The 21,671-nt window shown below is 37.6% G+C and overlaps 1 protein-coding gene across 2 annotated transcripts in view; it reads left to right on the top strand.

Moving 5' to 3' along the window:
- MGAT4A (alpha-1,3-mannosyl-glycoprotein 4-beta-N-acetylglucosaminyltransferase A) overlaps nucleotides 1-21,671 on the top strand; it is a 108,874-nt gene that overhangs the window by 72,756 nt on the left and 14,447 nt on the right. For both annotated transcript variants that reach the window (XM_033401848.2, XM_004277764.3), the window contains 7 exons: nucleotides 7,044-7,090; nucleotides 7,875-7,988; nucleotides 9,734-9,809; nucleotides 14,738-14,852; nucleotides 15,960-16,090; nucleotides 19,651-19,758; nucleotides 19,874-20,067. In XM_033401848.2, the coding sequence (XP_033257739.1) occupies nucleotides 7,044-7,090; nucleotides 7,875-7,988; nucleotides 9,734-9,809; nucleotides 14,738-14,852; nucleotides 15,960-16,090; nucleotides 19,651-19,758; nucleotides 19,874-20,067 (785 nt within the window). The remainder of the gene's footprint in view (nucleotides 1-7,043; nucleotides 7,091-7,874; nucleotides 7,989-9,733; nucleotides 9,810-14,737; nucleotides 14,853-15,959; nucleotides 16,091-19,650; nucleotides 19,759-19,873; nucleotides 20,068-21,671) is intronic.

The following is a 21,671-nucleotide window of genomic DNA, read 5'->3' on the forward strand; positions in this document are numbered from 1 at the left end:
TCAGTCTTTTCTTGTGTTTCATGAACTCGGAGACTTTTCATAAGTACTAGTCAGTTATTTTGTAGAATGTCTCAATTTAGGTCTGTCTGATGTTTTCTCATGATTAGATTGCAGTTATGCATTTTTGGTATAACCCATCTTTTAAAAGGATCACAGTGGCTGCTTTGGAAAGGGCAGAAGCGAGGAGGCTACTTAGAAAACTTGTAATAATCCAGGCTAGGCTTGGAGGTGGTGAGAAGTCATCAAACTAGGAACATATTTTGAACTGAATGGGTTCTGATCACAAAAGTTTGAGAACTGTTGCTGTAGCATCAGCTGACTGTTAGGAGAAGGAAAGGAAGAAAGGCTATGAGAGATATATTGAAAATGAAGAAGTAGGTTTCTTTATTTCACTTGTGTGTCTTTTTCACTTCCACTTTCTTACTTTTATCTTTGAACAGCTTGACTATTTTAGAAACTACAAGCTAACTGCGGTATTTGTTAGCCTTAGTTGGTACATCTGCACTGAATTTAAAGAACTTAAACCAAGCACTAGGTGTACAGGAATAGCTTTTCCTTGGACCCCTAGGGAAACAAAATTTATTATGAGCTGCCAGCTCCATTCTGGCACAGGCCTGTCATTTTAGTCCTTTGGATTTGTCGTTTGTACACATTCTCTTTCTGGAATTCTCATTGGTTCTTTATTATATAAAAATGACCTCTCGGGCTTCCCTGGTGGCGCAGTGGTTGAGAGTCCGCCTGCTGATGCAGGGGACATGGGTTCGTGCTCCGGTCCGGGAAGATCCCACATGCTGCGGAGCGGCTGGGCCCGTGAGCCATGGCCGCTGAGCCTGTGCATCCGGAGGCTGTGCTCCGCAACGGGAGAGGCCACAACAGTGAGAGGCCCGTGTACCACCAAAAAAAAAAAAAAAAAAAATGACGTCTGCTTCCAGCCATGATGGAGTTAATAAGGACTGGACTTACCTTCGTGCTATAAGCAATTAAAAAGCTAGACAAAATATACCATCTAGTTGTTCTCAGACAGTGGACAGCAGGCTGTGCAGGATGTGATTCCCTGAGAGAGAGAAATGAGCACCACGATTGTCCCAACTTTCTGCCTGGAGATATTTCCAGATCACGTTGCAGGAAGGGGAATCCCAAAGAGAGCAGCTGGAAATTGCAGAACAGAGTTTCAGAACAGAGACGCTGAACAGAAAATGATGGTGCCTTTGAGTCTTTGTTGGGTGGGGACCCACATACACAGGGTGAAGCTCCACAGGTTTGGAAAAAGGATGATCAGGGAGCTGTAACCTGACCATATCCCTTTGCTCATGTAGGATGAGGTTGACCAGCCAGAACGGTAAGCCCCTGGTGATAACCCAGGGCGTTCAGTAGAGACGCCATAGGAAGTGGTCACCCTTGAAGTGGTTATTCTCAACCCATCCCAGCAAAGCTTAGAGGCCTTTAAGGATCAACTGACCCACAAATAACTGTCTGCTGGGATAAAGCTCAGCGCTTTCTAAAAGAAGAAAGCAAAATCAAGACACTCAGCAGTGTCCATTTGTAATGTCCAGTATCAAATAAAAAATTGTTATTGTTAACCAGCATGCCAGGGAGCCCCCAAAAAAGTGACCCATAACTAGAAGAAAATTTAGCCCCTAGGAACAAGGATAGGGAAGACTTGGAACAGAGCTATCAACCGAGTGATATAAAGCCATCAGAGTTTGTTTAGAAGATAACCAGCAAAGGTGGTGGATATCATCATTATTATTACTATTATTATTTGCGGTACGCGGGCCTCTCACTGTTGTGGCCTCTCCCATTGCGGAGCACAGGCTCTGGACGCACAGGCTCAGCGGCCATGGCTCACGGGCCCAGCCGCTCCGCGGCATGTGGGATCTTCCCGGACCGGGGCACAAACCCATGTCCCCTGCATTGGCAGGCGGACTCTCAACCACTGCGCCACCAGGGAAGCCCCATCCTTATTTTTATGGCCTATTTCCAGTGACCACTTGGTGGCCTGTTTGGTTAATTCAACCTTCCTGTCTCACCAGGACTTGTATTTTCCAGTACAGCCGTGCAAGCCCAGCTTTCCTGCTCAGCACCGCATTGAGCAGCAGCCCCCAGTCTGTACATGTGTATAATAACAGCATGTTATACCCTCTAAAATATATACAAAATAGAAAATTTTACGCTATGATCTATTCCAGTGGATTATCTTGCACATACCCTGTCTAAGGGCAGAGGCAAAGCCCTAATTAACGTATCAATTAATTTACAATATTCCTTTTAGTATTTTCTGTTTAGTTTTGTCGATTTGAATAGCAGTATGTATCAGATTTGGGCTCAGATGTCAAATCTTCAGACTTTCTTTGACTATCCTGTTTAAATAGGTTGCTTCCTTTTCTCTATTATTGCATACTAGTTATATAGCACTTAATAAATATTCAGTTATAAATACATATATATATATATAATTTTGGTTTTCTTTATGGACTGCATCTTCCACAAATTTTAAATTTCACAAGGCAGAGATCTTGTCTATTTTATTTGCTAATCTAAACTCAGAGCTTGATGATATGAGTATGATAGGGATGTAAATATCCCCAATTACGGTGTAGACACCAAGTAAATATTTGTGGAATGAAATGATTGGAAAGAAGATAGTAAATTTACATATAAAGGACATTTTTAAAAATCAGTTTTTACCTTCAAGTTATTTAAAATTCAGTCCTCTTAATTTTATGTTCTTTTTTGATCTAGTGCTTAAAATTTCTTCCTTTTTCATCTGGGTAACTGTCTTACAACTGGTAACTGTTTAAAGTTTCTGACATTTGTAACATTTGTTTATCTTTCATAGGAGGTTGCCTCTAACTTTCTGTTTTATTCTTTGGGCCGTTAGAAATAAATTTCTATGATTTATTTCTAAAAATATCTTTTCACTCAGATTTCTATTTCACATATTTGTTCTTTGCAGTATTACTGAACACAACAGCTATAGCATATTCAAAAGTGATGTTATTTTATATATTGATTTTAATTGAAAGTTTCCCTGAAATCATATGACTTTGTTACGGTTTCCTGACTGCCGTGACATTTGGCAAAGAATTATTTCTTTTCCAGTTGGACTTTATAAATTATTGATTTAGAGTAAAGGTTGGAATTTATTACTGTCATTTCATCTAATTTATATACTACTGGTAAAATTGATTCTTAAGCCAAGTGTATGTGTTGAATTGTTACATGTGTATGACTCTATGCTGATGAATTGGTGTCAGTATTAGTGACTTACTTGAACCTGCTTTTATGCTTCTTAAACTTTTCCTTATACATCCCTAAGAGAAGCTGCTTGACCCATAGTTCTGTATGCACAATCTGAAATACTTTTTTTTTTTTTACATTTAACTTTTTTCTATCTCTTAGTTTTTGTTTTCGATTATTTATTTATTTATTTTTTGGAATTCACATAACATACAACTCACCTATTTAAAGCCAGAGTCCTGTAGGCATCATCTTAATCAATTTCTGAAAGATTTTCATCACCTCAAAGAGAAATTTCTGAACCCCTTAGCCATTACCCATTAATACTGCTCTCCCTCCAGCCCTAGACAACCACTAATCTGCTTTCTGTCTCTATAGGTATTTTTAAAATACTGGGCATTTTATATAAGTGCAGTTATAAAATGCGTGGTCCTTTGTGACTGGCTTCTTTCACTTAGCACAGTGTTTTCAAGGTTCATCCATGTTGAAGTTTGTATTAATAAATCCTTTAGTTTTAATTTAAAAAGTTCAATTTTACTTAACCATGAAGAAGACGCTTTCTCCGGGGGTTGGGGGGAATACTCTTTCTTCTTTTGCTGTGTATGTCTACTCTTTTTCCCACCTGTCCCAATCATTATCACTCACATACCCTAAGAATATACGTATCTCATTTATAGATTCACAGATATGTTCTCAGAATTGGAGGACAATATTACCTTTTTTTTTTTTAACATTGTTATTGGAGTATAACTGCTTTACAATGGTGTGTTAGTTTCTGCTTTATAATGAAGTGAATCAGTTATACATATATCCCTATATCTCTTCCCTCTTGCATCTCCCTCCCTCCCACCCTCCCTATCCCACCCCTCTAGGTGGTCACAAAGCACCGAGCTGATCTCCCTGTGCTATGCGGCTGCTTCCCACTAGCTATCTATTTTATATTTGGTAGTGTATATATGACCATGCCACTCTCTCACTTCGTCCCAGCTTACACTTCCCCCTCCCCATGTCCTCAAGTCCATTCTCTATATCTGTGTCTTTATTCCTATCCTGCCCCTAGGTTCTTCAGAACTTTTTTGTTTTTTAGATTCCATATATATATGTTAGCATATGGTATTTGTTTTTCTCTTTCTGACATACTTCACTCTGTATGACAGACTCTAGGTCCATCCACCTCACTACAAATAACTCAATTTCATTTCTTTTTATTGCTGAGTTATATTCCATTGTATGTATGTGTACATCTTCTTTATCCATTCGTCTGTCAGTGTACACTTAGGTTGCTTCCATGTCCTGGCTATTGTAAATAGAGCTGCAGTGAACATTGTGGTACATGACTCTTTTTGAATTATGGTTTTCTCAGGGTATATGCCCAGGAGTGGGATTGCTGGCTCATATGGTAGTTCTATTTGTAGTTTTTTAAGGAACCTCCATACTGTTCTCCACAGTGGCTGTATCAATTTACATTCCCATCAATAGTGCAAGAGCTTCCCTTTTCTCCACACCCTCTCTGACATTGATTGTTTGTAGATTTTTTGATGATGGCCATTCTGACTGGTGTGAGGTGATATCTCATTGTAGTTTTGATTTGCATTTCTCTAATGATTAGTGATGTTGAGCATCCTTTCATGTGTTTGTTGGCAATCTGTATATCTTCTTTGGAGAATTGTCTGTTTAGGTCTTCTGCCCATTTTTGGATTGGGTTGTTTGTTTGTTTTTATATTGAGCTGCATGAGCTGCTTGTATATTTTGGAGATTAATCCTTTGTCAGTTGCTTCATTTGCAAATATTTTCTCCTGAGGGTTGTCTTTTCGTCTTGTTTATGGTTTCCCTTGCTGTGCAAAAGCTTTTAAGTTTCATTAGGTCCCATTTTTTTTATTTTTGTGGTGCTGGGAAAACTGGACAGCTACACGTAAAAGAATGAACTTAGAACACTCCCTAACACCATACACAAAGATAAACTCAAAATGGATTAAAGACCTAAATGTAAGGCCAGACACTATCAAACTCTTAGAGGAAAACATAGGCAGAACACTCTAGGACATAAATCATAGCAAGATCCTTTTTGACCCACCTTCTAGAGAAATGGGAGTAAAAACAAAAATAGTACCTTTTAAAAAGTCTCCACAGACCTTTAAAAGAGATTTCAGGAAAAAGCGTTCTTTTAATTTAAAGTAGTGAAGCCCCCAACATCTCAGAGACTTCCTGTCTTATGGCCAACATTTAAGAGTTGGAGAGAGGCAAGTAGAGGCCTGAATGGGGACGAAAACTGGCCTGGCTGTGTGTTTCCAGGCCAGTTACATGTTTACTTTCTTCAGAGGAGCCCCACAACCACTCCCTTGGCTGATAGCAGGTAGGATCGCTTCTGGTATATAATGGTGACACCAGTTACCATCGCTTAAGTGAATCTTTTGCTAGTTGCGTCAGTTAACATGCAACATAAGGATTATGTGTAGTTTTAGATATGGATCACTTTGCATTTCATAAATTTTATTATACATTACATAATAGATCTATGTTCACATAATTCTTCTTGGCCGCCCTCTTGGATAGCTTACTGGACAGGGAGCTGGACTTGTTCATCTGTATTCTTGTTTCCTTGGCTAGGCAAATCACTGGCTCTCAATAAATGCTTATCAAATTGAATTTCAGGTATTACTAAACTCATTAAAGGTTATATAAACCAGACTTGATTATGTTCTCTAAAATCATAGCCTGATGAATGGTAGGATGTGTTTGGGTTTACGTAGGGGAAGGACGGAGGGTTTTGAGCTGTGTGCTAGCTGTTTCCATAGTTCTTTAAGAGTTTGAAGGATATGGTCTTAATAAGTTGTCTCACTCCTACATCTTTAACAATTAAAATAGAATTACTTTCAATTAACAGAAATTAAAGTTAAAATACTTTTCCAAAAAGCCTCCTCTAAAACAACTTTTTATAATTCAGTAGTTTTGTAATTTCCAGTGTTAAAACAAACCTAAAAGGTAAAGCTTATCTTCCTCAAGTATTAAGTGTTTTCGCAGTCTTTATAACATAGATTGTACTAGAGATATCGTTGATTCTTTCTAACAGTTGAGCATTTTAAGTTGTCACTGTAGTTAAAATTGGTCGGGAGTATTGGCTCTCTACTTGTATATATAATTTAGAAGTTCACAGGTTTGATAAACGTTTTTTTCTGACTGATTAAAGTACTCTTGACTTGGGTTCTCATTATCAGCTTAATAATAAAATAATAACAATAATACAGAATAACACTGCTTTTTATTACATAGCTTTATTATGTAATGTCATAGTGTCTGAGGTATTATTTCCTCCCAAACCTCCCCCCCCACCTTTTTCTTTAAATAGGATAGGAAACTGAGGCTCAGAGAGTGACTTTCTTTAGATTGTACAGGCCAGAAGCTAGAGAGGCAAATCTGGAACCTTGGTTTTATAATTCCAAGTGGAAAAATCTTTCCCTATAGCGTTCTGCATCTGTTATTTATTCACTACTTACAGTTTGGATGTTGCAGAAGAAGTAGAAATAGTTTCTGTGCTCACTTTTTTCTACTGAATTGAACATAGACAATTGAAAACAATAAAAACTTAAGAATCTGCTTATTGTATTGGTTAGTACTCAGCTATATATAGCAGTGCAATACAGTAGAATACAGAAGTGCAAATCCCATAAGTTGTCTGAAAATTTCATGTTTTCAATGAATGTTTTAATCATTTAATTTTGAGTTCAGAATTAAAAGTGAAATAAAATATAAAGGTAAAAATATAAAAACATGAATGTTGGTATAATTGTTTTTTTCTCTCCCAGACAGATATTGATTATGTAAATGGTGTTGTAGCCAACCTGGAGAAAGAGTAAGTTCTTCTTAATTATGGAAATGAAAATATTCTATTTACTATTATCTCTAGGCTTTTTGCTAAAAGAAAACACCTTCTTTTACAGTTCATTTTTTCTGTGGAGTTCAGTGTTCACTGGACCACCTATCATTGGTCTTTTATATTATCATAAAGTATGTGTATATATATCGAGTTATCTGATGGGATACATTGGTGTATTTCATTTTGGAAAAGACTTGAATGTCATATATATGTAACACTACCAAACAACAGTTTTTAATCTTGAAGACAGTGAATAGAGAGTCATATGAGATCACTTAAATCTTTCACCCTCTGTTTAGCAAGAAAAAAAATTTCTGCTGTCAGGACAGCTAGTCAGGTAGCAGTTTCAAACCTCAGTGCTAAACTATGTCTAAAAATCTACAAAGGTTTATTAACAGTTTATTGTGAGTGGGGCGCATAGCAGATAACAGATGGACAGCTTAGTAAGTTGCAGATACCATTAGTTTTTATAATATTGCCTTTGTAGTTTTAAGAGCAGTATCATGAAATTAGTCCTGATATGGGTTTCTTCATTGAAATGTATCTCTTGTTGCCCCCAAAAGACATATCTTTTACTTTAAAAGGAAAGACAAAAGAGAAGCAGGTCCTTGTTTAAGATAATGTGCCTCTACCTTTGTCTATCAATATGCTAAAACCAGAGATTTTTTTTAATGTATTTTTATGTTATACATATAAGTTGATCGTTAAGATATAAAATCCCACAGAACTTAAATAACTCAGCCAACCTTTCTCATGATAGATTTTCTAAAGAAATCAGTTCTGGCTTGGTGGAAATAATATCACCTCCTGAAAGCTATTATCCTGACTTGACAAACTTAAAGGAGACATTTGGAGATTCTAAAGAAAGAATAAGGTAAGCCTGTGCACCCTTGTGAGTATAATAGGTAATAAATGTCATCCTTGTTTATCGAAGCTTAACTCATTTTAGGGTTGAGCTAATTAGTTGAGAGCTAATGACTTTTTGATTATTTTATTGGAAATTCTGTGGAGTTTCTGATGAGAGGTTGAATTTGGTAAACCTAATGAATTTTATGACCGTGCTGCTCTGTGTTGTTATAACTTTTCTTAAGAGTATATTCAGTATAACTCAAAACTTAGTCCAGATAGAAATCTCATGTCTGTATGTAACATAAATGAAAACAGATCCAATAAAAGTGATAAAAACAATAATACTCTTGTGCAGAATTGTATTGCAACAAAATCATTAGTCAATTGAATTTATTTATCTCTGAATCTCTAAAATTGAAAGGAAAACTTTCCTTGTGTTGTTGTTAAAGACAAAGTAAGCTAAGAGATATTGGCATTATTTTGGGATTGCCTATAACCAGAAAAAGGGACAAAAACACTGTGTTGGGAAGAGATTTATTGTATTTCTTGAGTTGTTAATTTGTCACAAAAACAGATTTGTCCCTATAATTGGTTAATTATCTCTCAATAAATATAATGTTATTTTAAAAATTTAGGATCAAATTTGTTTGAAAAAACTCTGGATAGACTCAATAAATTCATATCAGCTTGTAAGGTATTTTCTGGAGAAGTTTACTTAGTGGTTCAAAGCTTTTATTTTATTGTGTGCTTTTTTTTAAAAACTGGCTTTTAGAAAAACCACTTCTCTTTTTCACATTGATCAGTGTGTTTCTGTAGCCTGCCAAGAATTCACCAAAAGGACCTAATATTGTAAATTTTAATATGATGTTTTGGGTTTTTAAAGCATTTTTACCTGTATGTGAAGCACTAGTTCCTAGAGACATTAAGATATTTCTGGAAAAGGGGGCTGTGGTCAAGAAAATTTGGAAAATATTGGATTAAAAACTTTTTTCCAACAAATGTATTTACTGCTGAATGTTTAAATGCCTCTAATATTACTAATACGTCTCTAGAAGAGGAATATGTGTTCTTCCCAAACTTACTTGACATTAGACTCCTTTTTTCCTCAGGACACCTTGAGGATTAGTGTTTTTGAGAATATATTTCGATAGAGACTTCATTAGAGAAGAGTGAATTCTCATTCACTCTCTCCTAAGTGGATATATCCTGTATATGTGATATCCATCCATCTATTTATCTATCTACCTATCTTTCTAATACATAACTATACATTGGGTATATATATCGTGTATACAATGTGTGATGTATATATTGCATATGTATATATTATAAAATATTTTATATATTATAAAATAGTATACATCTAACCTTATTTTGCTAACTTTGAGTCTGATTCCTAACTTATTTTTATTTTTTTTTTGGCTGCGTTGGGTCTTCGTTGCTGCGCACAGACTTTCTCTAGTTGTGGCGAGCGGGGGCTACTCTTCATTGCGGTGCGCGATCTTCTCATTGCACTGGCTTCTCTTGTTGCGGAGCACGGGCTCTAGGCGTGTGGGCCTCAGTAGTTATGGCACGCAGGCTCAGTAGTTGTGGCTCTCGGGCTCTAGAGCGCAGGCTCAGTAGTTGTGGCACACAGGCTTAGTTGCTCAGCTGCATATGGGATCTTCCCGGGCCAAGGATAAAATCCGTGTCCCCTGCATTGGCAGGTGGATTCTTAACCGCTGCGCCACCAGGGAAGTCCCTAACTTTTTTTGAAAATTTTTATTTCAGATGGAGAACAAAGCAAAACCTCGATTATTGTTTTCTAATGATGTATGCTCAGGAAAAGGGCACATATTACATCCAGGTAAGTGTGTGTTTGGTTTTTTTTTTCACACTTTTAAAGGAAAAGTAATATGAAGGGTATATTTTCATTAAAACGAAGTTTTGAAAGCATAAACCCTCTAAAATATATAAGATCATAACAGTATGCCAGAGCAGAAGGGTTGATCACATCACTGAGAACATGGGCTCTGCAGTTCCACTCACTGGTTTAGCTCATAATTATTTTGGTGGTCTTATGGTAAATAGTTGTTTTGTGCACTTCAATACATTTTCATTTGTACTGAAGATAATAAAGTTGACATTTAGTTCTAATGGTGCAACTTTTAGCAGCATGGCTAAAACAGTAAGTCCATCATGATAAGGGTTTTAAGTTAGCCAGGTAGGCAACAACTTAAATAATTCTAGGAAGCTCTTATTTCTTTCAAACCTTTAAGCTTAAATTTCACCACTGGAATTTCACTTCTTTAACCAAACGTCTTTATCCCTTGTTCAAAATGCAAATACCCTTGAGAGGTATATGGCACACGAAGCCTGTCAATTGTTTTTTTTTCCCAGTATAAAAAGTTTATTAGATCCTTTCCTGGGTGGATGTTTGGATGAGAGTGGCAAGAAGCAGCCCTGGTTCCTGAACAGGAAGGACATGATTAAACAGCTGTTGGCAGGGGCTGAGGAGGGAGAGAAGGAAGAAAAGAGGTTGACATCACCTGGGAAGGTGGACTTCTTGAGGGCAGACTTTGTCTCCTTTGACATTGTACCTCGAGCCAGCTGCATTCAAGTGTGCGTGAACCCTTCCTTGGTTCACAGGATGGAAAATGGAAATGATGATAGAGTGCAACATTGTCTATAACAGGATGCAACAGCTGTGCATATAAAAAAACACAATATCCTAGATATAGGTAGTACATTTCCTCTAAATACATTAGAGAAGTTTGATTTTAGTTTTAAGATAATAATTTCATAGCATTTTATTTTAATGTATACCAAATATTATGGTAGTTGAACCTTGCTCTTTGTTCTAGGGCCAGTATATAAATATTTACATTATGGTCAAGAACTTTATAGAGAGAATTTAAAAGTGTAGCCATATCACTTTTAAAATTTGTTTCCAATTTTCCTCCAAGGGAAGAATTAATGGAACCTTAAAGCTTTTGGGGGGAGTGTAGGAAAAGTTAATATTTAAAAATTGAGAAAAGGATGGGGGTTAAGAAAGAGGATGGTAAGGAAAACTTACCCTAAGCAGGGTCAATATATGATGTATTATAACAATAACAGCTGCTATGAACTAACATTTATTGCATACTTACCATGTGTCAGGCATTGTTCTTTAAAATTTATGTTTTTCACATATTAACTCATTTAATACAACCCTTTTTATAACAGGAGTGTACTGTGCATACTGTCTTAAAGCCTGTTTTGCTGTCATTTAACATACTGTAGACACCTTTATATGCCAGTAATTATAGATTGGTATAATTTTTAATTGCTTCTTGAAGTACCATTATTCAGCTATCACGATGATCTTATTGTTGGTCATTAAGATTGCTACCAGCTTTTCAGGTCTTTCACATATGGATCCACTGAACATTCTTAAAATTACCCTATTTGCCCAAAAATTATGCCTCAGAAAAGAGGGAGTTGCTTTACCTTCAGGTCTTTACATAATGTATAGAATTCTCTCAGTGAGTTCATTATGATGTACAAAGTATTGTAATCCAGACTTCATAATTATCCCAGGGACATGACTTCAACATTGCATATGTTGGGGGTGTATCCTACCCAAGACTTTTTTTTTAAATTAATTTATTTAATTTATTTATTTATTTTGGCTGTGTTGGGTCTTTGTTGCTGCGTGCGGGTTTTCTCTAGTTACGGCGAGCAGGGGCTACTCTTCATTGCAGTGCACGGGCTTCTCATTGCAGTGGCTTCTCTTGTCGCGGAGCACAGGCTGTAGGTGCGTGGGCTTCAGTAGTTGTGGCATGAGGGCTCAGTAGTTGTGGCTTGCGGGCTCTAGAGCACAGGCTCAGTAGTTGTGACATGTGGGCTTAGTTGCTGCGCGGCATGTGGGATGTTCCCGGACTAGGGATCGAACCTTTGTCCCCTGTATTGGCAGGCGGATTCCTAACCACTGTGCCAACAGGGAGGTCCCTATATAGCATTCTTGAAATGACAAAATTATGGAGATGGAGAACACTCTTGGTTACCAGAGGCTAGGAAGCGGGGAGAGGAGGGAGGTGGCTGAGGATGTAAAGGGTAGCATGAGAGTCCCTGTGATGGAACTGATCTGTGTCCTAGCTCTACTAGTGCTCTTGCACATGTACACGTGTTAAGATTGCATGGAGCTAAACACACAGACACACAACTACACACAACTGAGTGCATGTAAAACTGGTGAAATTTGAATAATGTGGTTGAATTGTATCAGAGTCAATTTCCTGGTAGTGATATTGTGCTGTAATTATATTGGAGGATATATATTGGGGGTATGTTGGGTCTCTATTATTTTTTATAGCTGCATATGAATCTACAGTTATCTTTAAAAGTTTCTTAAAAAGTGAAGTTGTTTGATGAGGTGTGAGAGTGGAAGAAAGCAATTTTTCTAATTTAATATAAAAAATTTAATATAAAAAATTTGGTGGTAACCAAATTTAGTGCACTAAATTTTAAGTAGGCATTTAATTATTTCACCTATACTTCTGTATATTTAAATCAGTCCCAAGCTTGTTTTTGTTTTTTAAATTGGGGTATAGTTGCTTTACAATGTTGTGTTAATTTCTGCTATACGACGAAGTGAATCAACTATATGTGTACATATATTCCCTCCCTCTTGGACTTCCCTCCCACACTCCCCCATCCCACCCATCTAGGTCACCACGGAGCACCGAACTGAGCTCCCTGCGCTATATAGCAAGTTCCCACTAGCTATCTGTTTTACACATGGTGTATATGTCAATCCCAATCTCCCAATTCATCCCCCCCTCGCTCCCCCACCATGTCCACACGTGTGTTCCCTACGTCTCCATCTCTATTCCAAGCTTGTTTTTTAATCTACTTATTGGAAAAGCTTGGAAGTACCTGGTATTGGGGGTCATCTTTCCTTTGGGTGTCCACGGCCCATGTTTGCGTGTGAGTGTGGGCATCTCTTCTTTGGGAAAGCAAGGTTAGGTGCCAGCGGGGCTTTGTGCTTTGTCTGGTTTTCCCTCTGGCTTCCCTACAAGCTCTGAGGGTGTAAAACTTGTCTTTTCTGTTCACTGGTGGGTTCCCAGGGTTTAGTACTGTGTATGGAACATAATCAAAGCTCAGTAGACATTGGGTGAGTCAAAATCATACCTTTCCAAATATTGCTACTGTTTCTTCACAGATAGGAAGAAAGCTTATAGGACTTAAACACATGAAAAAATCTAAATACTAAAATAAGTGAAAATTACTTGCAGATAACTAGAAATGATAATGTGTCATTAAGAAAAGGAAGGGGCTTCCCTGGTGGTGCAGTGGTTGAGAGTCTGCCAGCCGATGCAGGGGACACGGGTTCGTGCCCGGGTCTGGGAGGATCCCACATGCCGCGGAGCGGCTGGGCCTGTGAGCCGTGGCCGCTGGGCCTGTGTGTCCGGAGACTGTGCTCCGCAGCGGGAGAGGCCACAACAGTGAGAGGCCCGTGTACCGCAAAAAAAAAAAAAAAAAAAAAGGAAGAGTTTTCTTATGATATTAAAATCATCAATGGAAAAGAATATTAAAAAATAATGTATATATGTAAAAAAATCATCTTATGACTTTAAAATTTTATGAAAGGAGATTTGGGGAGGAAGTCTTTGCAGATACTCTTGATCTCTGGTCTCTGTCAACTCCCTGTTGAACTGGTAAACATTCCAGTAACACACGTGGTGATGGCAGAGCACATGGGGTTAACTGGCGCTCTGAGTTGCTACAGCTTCTTAAGTATTTTGAAGATACCTTTTAAAATATAAAAAGAGAACTTTTAGGAACCCATCCTACAGAAATGAATAGCACTGATATGAAGTGTAAGCATTGTTTGCATTGACAAAGAATGAGAAACAACCTGGGTGTCTGCCTGTGAGCAGGTGAATGATTTGTCCATCAATCCCAGGGAATAGTATGAATCTGCTAGAGAGAATGCTTTAAATATATACTCTTTAACCTGGAAAGATATTCATGATATATTAAGAGAAAAAAGCCGGTTTCATAATGTGATCCCTTTTTAATAAAAATGTAAAGGTGGTGGGAACCTTACGGTAGGTATGGGTCTACCTGTGCTGTATGCCCATATTGAAGGTGTCCAGTGGGTGCACACCCAACCTTGAACATTGGTCACTTCTACTAGCAGGGTGGAGGGCAGAGGAGAGCTGCTAGCTTTTTTTTTTTGACTTGTTACATGTATTATGTAAAAAGCAAAAAAAAAAAAAAAAAAAGAAAATATTAAAAGGCCTATAAAATTCTTTTCCTTTGAAAAGAAAACAGGATAGTGTGAAATCATGTTGGGGGCCATAAAAGGACCAAAAGGAGTAATTCATGGAGTGGTTTTGTTATTTCCCGTGGAAAGGGAGTGGTTTTGTTGACTTGCTATGTGCATCTGCCATTTTATTTTCCTTGGTTTCTTTTAATAAAATTTATTTTTATTTTAGTTATTTTTTATAATTTTTCCTTTTTATTTTATCGTCACTATTATTATGTATTTTTTGGCCACACCACGTGGCATGTGGGATCTTCCCTGACCAGGGATGGAACCCGTGCCCCCTGCATTGGGAGCGTGGAGTCTTAACCACTGGACTGCTAGGAAAGTCCTAAAATTTATTTTTATATTTTCATCATTTTTGACCATTGTTTCCTTGATTGTCATTATAAAAGTGTGCTTGAGTTTTTCCATAGTAAAGGATGTTCTCTTTAAATCTTCCTTCTCTTTCTGATTTATTAATATGATTGTTCAACTTTCTTTAGCTTGAAGATGATATTATTGTCAAGCAGAATTACTTTAACACCATAAAAAATTTTGCACTTCAACTTTCTTCTGAGGAATGGATGATACTTGAGTTCTCCCAGCTGGGCTTCATTGGTAAGAAAAGTTTTAGATTTATTTACTTTTCAGAAATAACTGTGACTTAGAACCTTAGACTATTTTTTTTTACCTTAAAGTTGTCTTTTTTCCTCTGGAAATGGATTGCTTTTGAGAAAATTTAATTTCAGTAAACTTCTGTGTATAAAATGTTGAAAGTCAGTATTTGGAGAGTTCTAAGATGGTAATATTTACTCTGGAGTTCTGCAAGGCAGCCCTGCTGGCTTTTCATGTCCACAGAGAGCCAACCACTGTCCTGGGGAGCATGTCTGGTTCCTTCTCGGACACTTCGAGTTCCTGTTTTAAAGCCCAGAGCTTTTGCGAGATTGGGGTTCTTTTAAGAAGAGTCCTGCACTAGTGGTTTTCTAATAGGAATTCCTGGTATTTGACATAGTACATGAAGTTCTTGTTCAGTCATTAGTTTGTATTCATGTGTTGCTTTCAGGGACTAGTAAGGGTACTTATTTTTAAAGTTTTTTTTCATTAAAATTCCTAAAGTATCCAACTAAAGAGAATATGTTTAAAGTTGAAGGTTGAAGGAAATTTATAGGTCTTAAAAAACACCCCAGAGAGTAACATTTCGCTGCCTCTAATGCTTTAAATCTGTAAGTATTAGAGGCTGGGGCTTTGATCTTGTTGATCATCTATCTCAAAACTTAATTTAAGACTCAAAAAACATCTTTATTTGTGAAGGTTTCAGTGAAGACAAAATTCAGGAGTCCTTGTTTTTTGCTTTTATTGATTTAGTTAATTTTTTTTTTTTTTTACTTAAACCTCTTAAGTTCCTTCTTTATGGGAAGAATTTTAATAAGACATGAAGGAAAAATCTCCAGCTTGCTTCTTGAATCCTTTGAGCTAGTAGTTGTATGATAGACTTTGTAATGGAGAAAGTTAGGAGTTCAGTACCTACTTCTGTTTATACTCAGGTGACAACTAAACTTAGCTAAAGCAAGTTTGCTTTTGATAAGACAGGTGGGGAAATTATTGATAACGATTTATAGTTGAAAGCACAAGCTTTAGTGTATTTGTTGTACGGATTTCACTCATTTAAGCTATTTTGTTGCTTGGCTTCTTTATTACAGTTACTGATTGGGAATATCTTTTCAGGTAAAATGTTTCAAGCGCCAGACCTCACTCTGATTGTGGAATTCATATTTATGTTCTATAAGGAGAAACCCATTGATTGGCTCTTGGACCATATTCTGTGGGTGAAAGTCTGCAACCCTGAAAAAGATGCAGTAAGTTAATTTCTTATGCGGGTAGAAGAGGCTTCTTTTATGTTTTTAGTGAAAGTGATGACTCTTAGGGAACCAGATGTTGTAAACGAACAGTTAAATAGGTAGCTGAAAGAAAACAGTGTTTCCACTTACCAGTGTAAGTGCTTGCCTTCTTTCTAGAACTACAAGAAGTTCCTGTTCTGGAGGGACTTTTAAGTCAGTGAAGCACACCTTTCTTTAAATTGCTGAGGAATGTTTATTGTGTCTTGAGGCTCTGGTGTTTCCTTGCTGTTGGCCATATCTGTCCTGTGTCAGGGGGGAGTTGTTTTGGTTTTCTTCACATCCTCTGGCAGCTTTCTTTTTTCAAATACTTTGGGGACAATATCGGACCCCAGCACACCTGGATATAAGGAATAGAATGGAGGTCATATTTTATACCAAAACAATGACAAGTCAAAAGTGTACGTTTTTTGTATTGTGTTACTTGTAAGAAGCCAATGTTCATGCTGATATGCTGACCTTTGGGATGTTGGTGACAGGGTAAGTCAGTAAACAATGATTTTTGCTTGGACTATTCAAATATTAAGTTATCTCCACTGAAATCTTATTGTAGAAAGTAAATTAATATGTTTTTCTTGTCTAATTTGAATTGTATCTCTGGAAAAATTTTTTAAATTATTGGCTGTAAGCATAAATAAAATATGAATACACATTCTTAAAAATGAATGAGTCACTTTGACATGTAATAACAAGGAAATCTTTATTATAAGCATATGTCATTATAGTGTTGACTTATTCTCACAAACAAACATTTAATTTGATTTCATGACCTTATATTCCCTAGAACAGTTTGATCATCCTATCTGCCAGTTAGCTTTTAGGACACCCTCTTCAGGTGTCTGTAAGCTATTGCTTTCTCTCTCTTTTAAAAATAACCACTTTCTTAGAGCAAATCACGGTGTGTAGCGAAATAGCAGAGTACCAGCTTTCCAAAAATGACTGAACATATAAATCGATTCGATCAACTCATTTTTATGATGTAAGCCCTTACCTGTATTTTCTTTGTGATTTGCAGGAATTTTTATTGTAGGACACAGAACAATTCATGTCATCTTTACATTTGTACAACACACTTGCCTTTAATTGGTCCTGTGCAGTTTTATCTAATATGGTGGTTAGGTTCTTAAGTGAGCTTGTGAGGTGAAAATCTCTGAAAGTAAAAATTAAAACCATGAAGATACATTCTTCCACCCTTCTTTCTATGGCCTGTAATTTTTCAGCTGCTTCCACTAGGATGTCACGGAAGCTGTCACCACATACTTGCTGGCTCCAGAATCACATCCCTTTGACAGGGGTCTGGGAGACCCTTCCATTCACACTTACTTCACTGAGCATAATAATACCCTCAAGCTTCATCCATGTTGTTGCAAATGGAAAGATTTCATCTTTTTTATGTTTGAGTAGTATTCCTCTGTGTGTGTGTGTGTGTGTGTGTGTGTGTGTGTGTGTGTGTGTGTACGTGTGTGTGTACGTGTACACAGCACACCTTTATCCATTCATCCGTTGATGGGCACTTAGGTTGTTTCCATATTGTGGCTATTGTAGATAACGTTGTGATGAACATACGGGTGCGTGTGTCTTTTCTGATTAGTGTTCCTTGGATAAATACCCAGAAGTGGGATTGATGGGTCATATGGTACTTCCTAGTTTTTTGAGGAATCTCCATACTGTTTTCCACAGTGGCTGTACCAGTTTACATTCCCACCAATAGTACCAAGCAAAAACAAACACGTAGTTATAAGAACAGAGTAGTGGTTACCAGACGGGACGGGGCAGGGGTTGAGTGGCGGGGTGAAATGGGTAAAGGGGGTCAACTGTATGGTGATGGTTGGAAACTGACTTGGTGGTGAGAACACTGTAGTGTATACAGAAGTAGAAGTATAATGTGTATTTGAAACTTATATAAACCAATGTTACTTTAAAAAAAAAAAAAAGCATTCACACATTCTTCCAAAGGTTTATGGACCTGCTTTGACTCTTCGGGCCCGAATGTGTCATTCGTTGCCTGTGTGTTGAGTGGCGGGCTCGGTCTCAGGCACTGCTGCTTCTCATCCTCTCTCGCCTCCACCATCCCACCTCCCCTCTCCTTGCTCCTCCCCTGTCCTCTCCCTCCCTTACCTTCCCTCTCCTTCCACTTGAGTGTTTTATTTGTGTAAATAAAATATACAATTTCACCTCTACTCTCCTGTTAGCAATAATGCTAATGAAGTAAACCTCTTGAGAAAAATTAGGCATTTTAACACCCAGGAAATAATTGGAGGTCTTTCAAAGTGGAAATGTCTTATACATTTGTCTTTTTCAGTATGTTCTGGGCCCAAAACTTATACAAGTCATTGAAAATGGAAAGGGTTTATAAAAGCATGACAAGGTAGCCATGGCTGTCCTGAAGCACTGAGCTAACGAATGCACGAGAGTCCTGCCAGGGCTGTAGGTCCCACACGCCATGATCACACGAGAGCAGGTTATAATCAAAAATATGCGCCATGGGGCACTTAGAGCTGAAACATAGGTGTCTCCCAACTGTGCTGAGTTGGATTTGTCTGGTTTTTTTTTTTTTGTGGTACGCGGGCCTCTCACCGCTGTGGCCTCTCCCGTTGCGGAGCACAGGCTCCGGACGCGCAGGCTCAGTGGCCATGGCTCACGGGCGCAGCCGCTCCGCGGCATGTGGGATCTTCCCGGACCGGGGCACGAACCCGTGTCCTCTGCATCGGCAGGCGGGCTCCCAACCACTGCGCCACCGGGGAATCCCGATTTGTCTGTTTTGATGTTGTGTCCTTGCTTGTAGTCCACTTGCTGGCTCACATTTTCAGATTGCTTTCATGCAACAAAATGTGCTTTTTCTTATCTGCAAATTCTTCATTATATTATCCAATTAAAGATATTTTGTGTATTTGAACCAAACCTCTAGAGTTTGTGCATTTTAACATTAAAAGTCAAATCTAGGGGCTTCCCTGGTGGCGCAGTGGTTGAGAACCTGCCTGCCAATGCAGGGGACACGGGTTCGTGCCCTGGTCCGGGAGGATCCCACATGCCGCGGGGCAACTAGGCCCGTGAGCCACAACTACTGAGCCTGCGCATCTGGAGCCTGTGCTCCACAACAAGAGAGGCGGCGACAATGAGAGGCCCGCGCACCGCGATGAAGAGTGACCCCCGCTCGCCGCAACTAGAGAAAGCCCTCGCATGGAAACAAAGACCCAACACAGCCAAAAATAAATAAATAAAATTAAAAAAAAAAAAAAAGTCAAATCTATATTGACCTATTTTGAAAGGTAGTTGAAATTAAATCCTTAACTCTTCCCTTGGAAGTGCTTATTTTTAATTTCCGCATCGTGTCTGTTTATCAGGTAGGTAGCAAATCTATTAATGCCTCAAAGGGGACCCTAAAGAAACACGACTTGGAATTATGAGATGAAGCTGGATTTTCTTTTCAATATTTACCCTTCTGAAGGGCTTCTCATCTTTCAGAGGAGGACAAGATTTCACTTTATAATGTAACACTAACTTTCCCGTTTAATATTTAGAAACATTGTGATCGACAGAAAGCAAATCTACGGATTCGCTTCAGACCTTCTCTTTTCCAACATGTTGGTCTGCATTCTTCACTAACAGGAAAAATTCAGAAACTCACGGTTGGTGATCTAATTTTATTTTTCTCATGCACAGACAATTTGTTATCTACTGTATAATCCTTGTTCTTCTGAAGTATAAATGAGCCGTATGTTGTTAATATGTCTTTCCTCCTAGGATAAAGATTACATGAAACCATTACTTCTTAAGATCCATGTAAACCCCCCTGCAGAGGTATCTACTTCTCTGAAGGTCTACCAAGGACATACACTGGAGAAAACTTATATGGGGGAGGATTTCTTCTGGGCTATAACTCCAGTAGCTGGAGACTACATCCTGTTTAAATTTGACAAGCCAGTCAATGTGGAAAGGTAGGTCATTATTGACATATAATTTGGTCTTACAATTCAGACCTCTTATTCATAATGTGATCTATGATGCAATTTTTGGTGTATATCACACATGTGAGCAGTCAATGAGTCCTGAATGTTGGATTATAAAATACATTTTGTGTAACTCAGTGACAGTAGGGGTATGTTGCTTACAGATATAATACCAGCATTTAGTATGTTTGATAAATTCTGTTGGTATTTCTGAATGTATATTTAGTATAGATTTTTAATACTTTTATGGAGAACTCTCCCTCAGAATCCCAAATTAGTTTTCACGTCCTTATCCTAGAATATCCCTTAGGATTTGGCTGCGAGCTAGTGGATGGCCCAGCAATTTGGTTGAAATGATAAATTTGACAGCCTATGACTATTCCTATTCAGTGCTTTTGCAAGTGCTGGAAGTGCAAGTGCCTTTAGTACACCATGGAAGCATTTAAAACCCTTTTATGTGTTTCAGCATTTCTGTTCACTTGACAAAATTTGGGACTTTTTCTCCCCATTTTTTACTTAACAGTCACAATTCCTTCCATCTTTCCTCAGTTTTGGGTATGTTCCCCAGACTGTCTGTGGCATACTTCCATGTAATCCCCAGAATGTGATGTCATGTCTTCTCCTTTGAAGGCCATTTGGTTTTTAGAATCTGCCAAAAGTAATTTGGAGTAATTCTGTTTAAGGTGGTCAAAAACAATGCATAGCTATATGTAATGCTATTAATTTTCTTTTACTCTAAACTGATTCTAAACTGGAATCAGTTTAGATTCCAGTAAACAGTAAACAGTTACTCTAAACTGATTCTAAAGCGGAATTTAAGTGTAAAAACGTTATAACCAATGGGAAGATCACTGGCAAGACATATTAGAATACTTTTGAGTAATATTTTGCACTTATATGAGTATATAATATTGGTTTTGTTGTTATTTAATGTTCATTTTTATACTATGTAGTGGAATTCTGCTCTGTGAGGTATTGTTCACCACACTTGAGTCCTCATAGAATTAGAAATAGCACTCTTCTTTCACCTCAACAAGAATAGCCTCAAACCACATTTATGGGTTTATTTTTAGGAAATAAAAATAATTCCATCAAAGAATCTACTAAAGAGCTCATATATTCGAGATCAAACTTAGTAACAACAAATATATTTACAATAAACCTCTGTAAAATGATATTTATAATGCCCCTACTGAGGGCACTTTTCTAGCAAAACACAATTCTTCTAAAGTGACAGTATATGTGAATTTTCTTGGAGTCCATGCACAGACCCACCCTTCCTAGGACAGAGAAAAGGGATCATTTGATTTTCACCATAACTTATTTGCTGAGAGGGGAAAAAGCAGAAGTTGTATTTATTAATACAGAAGTGAAGTGTTAGGAAAAAAATTCTCTGTGTAACATACATATGTGTTCATTATACAAAAATTTTAAGGTGTGAAGAATGAGGAAAACAATCATAACCCCAAGGATACCATTATGACCATATTGACACTTTTATTTTCTTGGTAACTGTGTGCACTTTCTACTTTGAGATCGTGGTCTACATGTAATTTTATATCATATATTATCCAATATACTCTGTCACAAGT

Source organism: Orcinus orca, chromosome 13 (genome assembly GCF_937001465.1).
Source record: "Orcinus orca chromosome 13, mOrcOrc1.1, whole genome shotgun sequence".
Lineage (NCBI taxonomy): Eukaryota > Metazoa > Chordata > Mammalia > Artiodactyla > Delphinidae > Orcinus > Orcinus orca.